At 43.5% G+C, this 9,823-nt stretch overlaps 1 protein-coding gene across 7 annotated transcripts in view; it reads right to left on the bottom strand.

Moving 5' to 3' along the window:
• Positions 1-9,823, bottom strand: part of myt1b (myelin transcription factor 1b) — a 119,364-nt gene that overhangs the window by 34,860 nt on the left and 74,681 nt on the right. For 6 of the 7 annotated variants that reach the window (XM_037773706.1, XM_037773705.1, XM_037773710.1 and 3 more), the window contains one exon: positions 4,027-4,133. In XM_037773706.1, coding sequence (XP_037629634.1) covers positions 4,027-4,133 — 107 coding nt within the window. Of the gene's footprint in view, positions 1-4,026; positions 4,134-8,934; positions 9,031-9,823 lie in introns of those variants that run through there. The other variant, XM_037773713.1, reaches the window with a different exon arrangement.

Here is a 9,823-nt window from a genome sequence, read left to right as displayed (position 1 = left end):
TTTCCATTTAATGCTAATTTATACTTCTACTCCACTACATTTCAGAGGGAAATATTGTATTTTTTTATAACTATACCTTCTTGTTACATTACAGATCACAACTTTACAAACACTTTATAGATTATTATGCATTTTTTTGAAGATTAAACCCCCCAATTTCCTTCAGCTCCATTAAAATGCTGCTCAGACATTATGGCGCAGTAATGATCAAATAATATGATACATGAAAAAAAAAAAAAGGACAGTGGTTCTGCTTAACAAGTACTCAAGTACCCCGGGGGTTAATTCAGCAGTTGCTTGGGAGTATGTGGAAAGATTGTAGAGTAGCTCATGTAATTTGAAAAAATAAAAGGAGAAATTATGATTTGAATAAAAAAAAAAAATCCACATATTGAGTCAGCTGTAATATCTGAACACCACGTGTTGAGAATGCGTGAAAACTAATTAACAAGCAGTTGGCGTTCAAACAGTTGGCTGAAAGTGATTGGTTGAAATAAATGGTGGGGGTGTTGATGAAGCTGATTGAGTTCATCTGATAGGGCGGTGGGGGTACATCTGACAAAAAAAGGGTTGGGAACCACGTTTTGCTGCATAGCTTCTACCAGGAACTTTCATTTTGTGTTGATATTTGACGGTCCACGTGGACAAAAGTGGTAGTGTTTCCGAGCACCAGAGTCCCTTTAGAAAAGCTTTAATTTTACTGCAGCAGGGTCTGACAGTCTGTCCTGCACAGTCCTGGTTCTAGTTCCCCTGTGCCTCCCTTCCCTCCAGCGGGCCCAGCAATACGGCCAGGGCCTCCAGCAGTGTGGTGCCGGTGGTGGCTCCCAGCGGGGACCGGCGGAGTAGCGAGGCGAAGCTCTAATGCTCCTGGCCGGAGGAGGAGGAGCCACTGCTGCTGGGAGCAGAGCTCTACACCTCCCGCCGGAGCTCCGACTGAAGGTCGAAGGCAGCAGCGAAGCCAGATCTGGGTCTGACCGCTGCGGGCTGGTCACTGACCGATTATAACCACTCAAAAGTTCCTCATAACTTTAAGTAACATTTTGAGAGCAGGCGTTTTACTTCTAATGGAGTATTTTTATATTCAGGTATTGCTACTTGAGCTGCAACTAACAATTATTTTCATTATTGATGAATCTGCCGACTATTTGCTGGATTAATGTTTTGTCTATGAAATGTCATAAAATGCCCATCACAACATCTTTTTTTTTACAGTTTAAAACCCAGATTATTATCATATGACAAAGAAAAGCAAATAGTCCCTTGTGAGAAGCTACCACTATGGGATGTTTGGAATTGTAGGTTAAAAATTTGACTGATTGATGAATAGATCATCAAAATAGCCAGTAGTCAATCAACTGATTAAACAATTCATTATTTAAACTTGAATTGATACTTTTACGTTAGTCAAATATCTGCTTACTTCTTCCACCACTAGTAAGGAGTGTGGACAAGCAGTGCAGAGGATTTAAATCGCTACGCTATGACTAGAAAGGGGTTTTCATCTGCATCCTTCCTTCTGTAAAAGCACAAAACACAGCAGTGACAAACTGCAGTCACAATTCTGAACGCTCATGAATTGCACACTGATTTGTAAATGTGATTAAGAGAGGTAGTGAAGACTGATGAATCAAATGCTAATATAAATAGATTTGTGGATATACAATATATATATATATACATGACTGAACATATCTAGATAGGGAAGAAGAGCAAGGGGGGGGTTATGAATGTAAGTGTGTGAGAGAGAGGGGTGTGTGCGCGTGTGTGTGTGTGTGTGTGTGTGTGCATTAGATTCCTTCATGAAAAGATCATATACTATTCTGTTACTCTTGTACTTTTTCATCCCTCTTTCATTCCTTCCTTTGCCTCCTCCTTATATTGATAGTCATCAGATGAATCAAAACCTGGACTGAAAAGGAGGGCCCCTATTGCTTTCATGTTTGCGTAACCATAGTTACGCACATTTAAATAGGTAAGCACATCTGAGTTTCTCCTATTTTTCCTGTCCCTTTTCTCAATTCCAGCTCATTAAATTTGTATGAACACATAGTCACGGCGAGTGAATCTAGATGCAGCCAGGCAGCCATTCACCCCATTTTCATAATCTCTTTCAAAGGGCCCTTTTTAATGTATGTTCAAAACTTGTCCTTTACCTTGTTGTCTTTTAATTAGACTCCTTGAACAGTGCACGTTGGTGGGCCTACACAGAACCAGCAATGTCTTATGCAGAACAGAGAAAGACAGAAAGAGAGAGAGAGAGAGAGAAAGAGAGAGAGATGAGAGAAGGAGGTCCGGGTGTGTGTGCCTGTGTAGGCCCGCTGTGTGCACAGCAGCATGTGCATATATGTGTGTGTGTCTCTTGGTTTAACTAGTGTGAAATGTGGTGTGGAGCAGCAGCAGAAGAAGAAGGAATAGAAGGGGGAGGAGGAAGAGGAAGAGGAGGAGGAAGACGTGGCTCATCCCTACAGGCTGTGTTGTACATTATCAATTATGTACTTCTTTGTGTGCGACGGCCGGTGCAGGAGGGCCCCGGCTCTGCTCTGCATTCTGACAGCTCTATGTAAATGGCTGGCTGGGGGCAATGACTTCAGAGAGAAGGTCACCCTTCGTCCCCTGGTGCACATAAATGACTCTTTTATTCATTTTCAGGTTTACAAGAGTAGATGAGGAAAGGAGGGGGTTAAGGTGGGGTGGAGGCACCGAGAGAGGAGCGTTCACAACTGCCGACGGAGACTGACATCTCCAAAAATTACCTGCGGACAGCAGCTGCCAATTAGAGGCACGCTACCCGGCTCCCTCGACAGGCGGACCACGCTGCACAGCCTCCATGTTGGATCACCGCGCGGCGAGCCCTTCCACAGTTTCACTTTAATAATTCACATGAGGCAGGGCGGAGCGGCGAGGAGGGAGGAGGGAAGACGGCGTGTTTCTCACTTCATATGCGGAAAAGACTGAGCATGTGTGACTGCATAATGGGTCAGATGTCAGAGGTTTGCCATTTACAGTGTGACTCATCCTGATGTGATTTCAGTGTTCAAGACTAAACATCTTTTCATCTCTAATCCTAAATTCATTCATCTCAGTTTGCTACAAGTCTAAAAAAGATAATAAGAAGGTTGCGTGACAGCCGGGTATCATAAGCGTCAGGCCAAACAGACGGGGGTCGCTTCATACGATGTAGAGTTTGAAACCAACGCCTCTCTCTCTCTCTCTCTCTCTCTCCTCGGCTCCCTCAGCAGCAGAAATCAAACCAAATCAATAAAAGTCATCTCTTCAGATGAACCCGAGCCATCACGGGGAAGCAAAACTACTTTTACTGGGCCCAGGGGAAAACAACCCCCACCCCCACTCCTCTCTCTTTCAATCTCTCCCTCAATCCCTCCATCTCTTTGTTGAGTGTCACACTCCACACAGTTGTGATGCACAGGGTGAAAAAAAAGGGACCAGATGTTTTCAGAATGGAGAAATAACCTCGAAATGGTGGCAGAAGAAGTTTTAGAAGTACGATGCAGATTCAGGATGACAGAGAGGGTTAAAGACAGGAGAGAGTATTTCTCTACTCTGCTGATAAGGAGGAATATCATGGACAAAAAAAGTATGAGCAGCTCAAGGACATCCTTTTGAGTTTCTTTTTGTGATTGTGTTTCAATACAAAAAAAAGAAAAATCCTGTGAAGTGAACTCAGCAGCGGGAAAACGCTGAGCTGTGCCATGCTGAGCTTAACTAAACTGAACTAAGCTGAGCGGGGCTGAGGCAAAGGATGGGCAGGGCCAAGCGGGACATTTGATGTGCTGTTTGATTCATGTTTTTCTGTCCAGTGCGGCCATCAAACCCCCACCCCCCCCCACAGCCTGCCTCTTTTCTCCATCCTCCCCCTCCCTCTGCCTCCACCCTTTTCTACTTTCCCCGCTGAGTTAGGGATTGGGGAAATGCCCAGGAAGCAGAATCAGGTTGGAAGGGGTGGGGGCTGGGGGGTCGGTGAGTGGTGATGGTGAGGGGGAGGGGCTGCAGGGCCTTGTCACTCACCATGATTGGTCGACGGCTCTGCAGTCTCTGGGAGGCCTGGCAGCGGCTGCTGGTCCTCTCGCCTCGTGTCCACCGCTGGTTCACCAGCTCGCCCCGGAACTCATTTTCTAGAAAGAGAACGAACACGGAGGTGGGACGAGAGGGGGAAAGGGAAGGGAGAAGAGAGAAAAAAAAGAGAGTTGTCATATGAAATCAGAAAACAGCATCATCACCAATGGATGGGGCAGCAGTTTGGATAAAGGAAGGAGAAGGGGGGCGCTACTTTGAGGGAAGGTCAGGGCACTCGAGCATGCTGCAGACACTCCTTTATTAACTAAAGGAACAGTGTGCATGCTTTACACACACACACACACACACACACACACACATAGGCATGGTTAAGTGCCCCAGCTGGGGTCCCTGTCAGTCTGCTATTAGAATCAATCAAATTTGCGCATTTTTATCGAGCTTTTCAGGGGTGCATATATAAGCGAACAGGGGGATGGGCAATGCGAGATGAGAGGGGGGTGAAGAATGGTCAGTAAATAATGAATCATACATAAATCAAGCACTCTTTTCTCTCCCCCTCTCGCCCCTTTTTTTTCATCAAGGTAATAGCTCTTCACTTCATCTTCCAGGAAAAACATACTAAATCTATCACAAATCTATTTTCCATTCTTCCTCCTCTCAGAGAAGGCTGGTGCTGGTGCTGATGCTGGAGGTGTTCAATACAAAACAGAGAGTTGTCCTAACAGTCGGGGTGGTTGTTTTACCCCCTCCACCACCCCCCAGTTTCAAGTTCAGGGAGAGTGCACGGTATTTTTTTCTATGAATGCCCAAGGCTGAACTTTTAAACTAGTGTAGCTGTAAGACTCTTTAGCTGCGAGACTCCCAAACAAGCGGATGTCGCTCCCTCTCTCTGGCTCTCTCTTTTTATGCACCGCCGGAGCTGGCGCAGTGAAATCCGATTCTTTTTCAGATATACATACACATCTATACCCTTTAGCTTTCACCTTTGTATGGATTGTGCGTCTTTGCAGCAGGCAGCAACGTTGTGAAAGAGGAAGTGTCCTTGAGTTTGTAGCAACTTCTCTTTTGTGTGGGGGGCCAAACTATCTGTCTGTCCTCAACAACATCTTAGAGCAAATAACACTCAAACAGACCAAGGTTTTGGGGTCAGCGCACTCTGAATCCTCTCCATTGAAAATGTGAATTGAAGCAGCAATATTGTGGAAGAGTAATCACGACACAAATCATCATTAATACAGTGGAAATTCAAGGCAAAACTATTACTAATTTGATTTTAAAACTGAATGCGAGTGTGTTTCAAATTTAAAATGATTGCATTCATATAGCTCTTTCAAATAACCTGCAGCGGTCTTGAGAGAGGCAACAAAACATAAACCTCTTGGGTGTAAATCCTTGGCCTTTGTAGAGTGCAAGATGAGATCTGTCCATCTCATTTTTCTATTATCTCTGCCTTTTCATCTGTCTTCTTGTTCACTTTCAAAGATACAGTGAGTTATTTTCATACTGTCCTGTATGTGAACCCACAGTGCATGCAGAGTGCACACTGAAAGCAAACAGTCAGTGAGACAACAAAAGGCTGCATGTCCGTATCCGAGGGGTCCCCACGCAGACCAGACCCCCCCCCCACCCACACACACCCACCCTCCATCAAACTCCCCACTCCCCCCCACCTCTCCACGCCCATCCCTACTTTGCCCATTACATGCAAACCTCGGCAAAGCCCAGCCAGCACTCTTTGCAAAATGCTTGTTTATCAACTTTCACTCCGCCCTCAGGAAAAAAGTGATTGCAACAGCAATACTGTTCGTCTGCATCTCTATCTCTGTCTCAGCTTGTCTCTGTCTCCAAGCACACAAGCACCCAAAACTCACTTCTTCTTTCTTTTTTTTCCCTCTCTCTTTTCTCTCCTTCTTTTTAAAGTGAAGGGAAGTGAGCATCCGTCCTGTATTGTTAGTTTGGAGGCCAAGGAGCTGAGAGCCCTTCCTAAATGCCAAATATATAACAGCGCTCTATTAGGACACATCGCCTCAGGCCATGTGTTAACATCCCTGCTCACTTCGTTCAGTCCTGAGCCACTGTTTCTTGCTACAGACAGAGAAAAATACATCTGGACATTTTGAACCTGCATGCGTTGAGATATCTGAGGTTTATAGAATCAGGCAATTAATCACAGAAAAAAGGTGGCTAAGTAGACCTTTCTTTACTTTCATGTGAAAACCTGAACATCTGGATGCTTGGCATGATGAAAAAAACATAAAAACTAATTTGACTTGTCTGCTCAGGATGTGTACTCTCTTATTCTTTGATCAGATTCTGCTCATTCCCACCTAAAAGACTCGCAGCTCGTTATTTCGCAGCGAAAATTGGAGGAGTACGAGACAATTAGCCGTTCACCGGGGAGGTTTGGTTAATCAGAAGTGAGGGGGGAGCCAGGGGGAGAAAGATGAATACAGAATGAATGGATTAAAATATCCTATTTCACTGCCAGGATTGCGTGCTTTTATCAAAGCTTTTCTGGGAGGCAAAGTTTAGAAAATCGTTCCTGTTTTCATCAAGAAAAAAAAATATATAACAATAAATCAACGCATGTAGTCTATAAATTGGTACAAAAAAAACCTTTGACAAGCAAACAAAGTTTATAGGCTTGAGTAATACCATTATATGAAGGCGGCTTACTGTACTGGGACAATGGAGCAAAGAGGCCTAAATCCATAGTTAGATTAAATACCAGGGTGAACTGTCTGTAACAGTATTAGTGTACATACAGGGCCGGGGCCAGCTGTACACCCCTGGTCCTGTTAAGCAGGATTTAGAGACAACTTAGTGTGATTACAGTGAGCCGGCCAGAAGAGACAGAGAAATCAAAAGTTGTGGGATGGGATGGTCTCATATTACTCGCTGCTTTCTTTGTGTCACAGGACGAAAAAAGAAACTGAGTAACTAGATTATCTTTTTTGGGGGGGTGATGTAAAGGTAACCAGGAAAATACAAGTCATTCTGTCAAGATCCTCATTTGAATTTCCCAGCCTGAGGGTGAAATAAAACAGAGTGAACTATAAGGCCAGTGTTTTGTCAGAGTGTGTGTGTGTGAGGTGGTTTTATCAGTGATGGGATGGGAGTTTAGGGGCGGGGGTGTGGAAGGGAAAGGCAGCGCCATGGTAACCAGCTTTTGGAGGAGCTCCCCTGAGGGCCACCCTGACCTCAGCATCTGAGAAACAACAGGAACGTATAAAACAGAACGCTAACTGTAGGGATCTGTGCACCTGAAAGTCCTCCATGCAGCCTAAGGCAGCAGTTTGTGATGTTCTAAACAGTTTTTGCATGTCGTGTGCTGTTTTTTCTCTCTCTCTGCCCATCTGAGAATTTGTGCACATTTGGCTTATACTTTTTAATTAATTCTCATTCTTATTTATTTATTTCCCTTTTAACGCATGGCATGAAATTCATTATTTCCAGGCTTTCATTTTAAATGCCTCCTCTCCATTGAAAGCCTGGCCAACCCTGACCTTTGCTTGTATTGCTTAGATTTCTGATAGGCTTTGAATGACGAGGGTGCAATTTGGCCCCAGCTGCTCCTCCAACATGTTTATTGCGCTCCCTCCTCCGGCACCTGCTGTCCTCACCACGGGCTATTCAACCCTTCATAAATAGAGAGGTTCTCTCCTATCACGGTAACTAACAAAACACAGAAGCAACTTCCTAGCAGGGCCTGCATGTGCTGCTGCATGCAGCTCCGTATACTCTGCTGTAATAGCCTCCTCTGACAGCATAAGGCACCAATAACCTAATTCTGTAATCCCCTGAAACTAGGCTACATTTTTTTGTACAGGAAAAGTAAACAGAAGAAAAACAATAGGTGTTTCATCAGTTCTGCCTATGATGCGTTAAATCGTGTTCATCCTATACATTCAGCCTAACAATAGACTTAAAGATTCCATGTGTGCATTTTCATAGCCTGTAAGCTTTACAAACAACTTCAACTGCAGATTTTTAAAAAACAAAACTCTATTTGAAGCTCCACAGCCTAACAGAGAGTGAAACATCATCATATATTCCATCATGATCAAAAGACAAATATCATTCCAGAAAACTATTTATCAATTAAAAGACATTTTTACTTCAAACAAAAACTAACATTGGTCTCTAAAGACCTTTTCAAAGAGTAACACATGGGGAAGTAAAGTTTAGACGGTTTTACCTTTAAAACCTTCTCCCTGCTTCCTAACCCTGAAATCTTTTTTAACATCTTTAAACTATAGCAGCTGAAGAAGTTCATCCTATACATTCAGCCTAACAATAAACCTGAAGATTCCTTATGTGCATTTTCATAGCATATAAGCTTTAAACACAACCACAACTGCAGATTTAAAAAAAAAACAACTCTATTTGAAGCTCCACAGCCTAACAGAGAGTGAAACATCATCCTATATTCTATCATGATCAAAAGCCAAATATCATTCCAGAAAACTATTCATCAATTAAAAGACATTTTTACTTCAAACAAAAACTCACATTGGTCTCTAAAGATCTTTTCAAAGAGTAACACATGGGGAAGTAAAGTTTACCTTTAAAACCTTCTCCCTGCTTTCCACCCCTGAAATCTTTTCTAACATCTAAACTAAAGCAGCTGAAGAAGTTCACTGAGCAGCTCTGCTCAGTGATCAGGCTTATATAGGCTACTATACTACAGCTACAGGGATGGAGAGCAACTTAAAGAGCCGGGTGACATAACACACTCTCTGTATCATCATCCCTCATCTCTTTCCTCCATCTTAGGACGCAGGTGCTTTGACAGACCGTGAGGCGCACACACAGCACATTACGTGGCCATCTAAGCAAAGCAAGAAGAGAGGGAGGGGGGGGGGGGTAGTAATGAAAAAAACACACACACAAGCTCACATATTCATATTGCGCCGCAGCACAGTCTCGGAGGTGAATCCGACGAGATGAGCACTTCAAAAAATCCGGCGTAAAAATGTGCAGCTCTGCCTCCCTGACGCACGGTGGGTTTTATTTCTAGCGCGCTTCTTCTTGACCACTTTGTTTTATCTGCGCACCACTGAAGGCGGCTGACATTTGAAGAGAGCATCTCTGTTTTTTGCTGCAGAGGATCAAATGGCAAACCCCTCCCTCTCTCTCTCTCTCTCTCTCTCAAACACACACTCTCTCCATCCTTCCATCCATCCATCCATCCATCCATCTGTCCGTGCATCCACACACACACACCAGTCCGGCTCAACGCCCACTGTAATATCCCAATAACACAATTTTGGAACTCAAAGATAGATATCACACTTTACTACTGGAAGAGCCCAGAAACAGAGAAAACACAGCTCGTATTTATATATAGCTCGACAGAGTATTAGCTGATATAGTCAGCCCATGCAGGCGGTGTGACGAGTACAGTAAACGAGCTAATTTATTCCTGGAGATATAGAAGGTGAAACTAGAGGACAGAGTAGAGAATACACTTCAGGTATGACTCAGAGCATTCAGAGGAATATAGTACACACACTGATGAACTATATCCAAACAGCCAGAGTAAGACAGAGAAGTGGGTAAAAACACGCACCGAGGTTGTGAGAAAGCGCCATAGTTGGTTTATTCCCACTTATTATTATTATTATTATTATTATTATTATTATTATTATGAGGCATCAATGCAACGGCCAACATCTGAGGGTACAAAAACAACATCTTCTCTATTTCTCACACGTTACCAATCATCAGCGATGCTTTTTGTAAAAAATGTAAATAAATCAAAACAAATATACACTTTAAAGATAAA

Source organism: Sebastes umbrosus, chromosome 6, assembly GCF_015220745.1.
Source record: "Sebastes umbrosus isolate fSebUmb1 chromosome 6, fSebUmb1.pri, whole genome shotgun sequence".
NCBI classification, from domain to species: domain Eukaryota; kingdom Metazoa; phylum Chordata; class Actinopteri; order Perciformes; family Sebastidae; genus Sebastes; species Sebastes umbrosus.
Note: the sequence above shows the minus strand (reverse complement) of the source record. Positions and strands in the feature narration are given on the sequence as shown.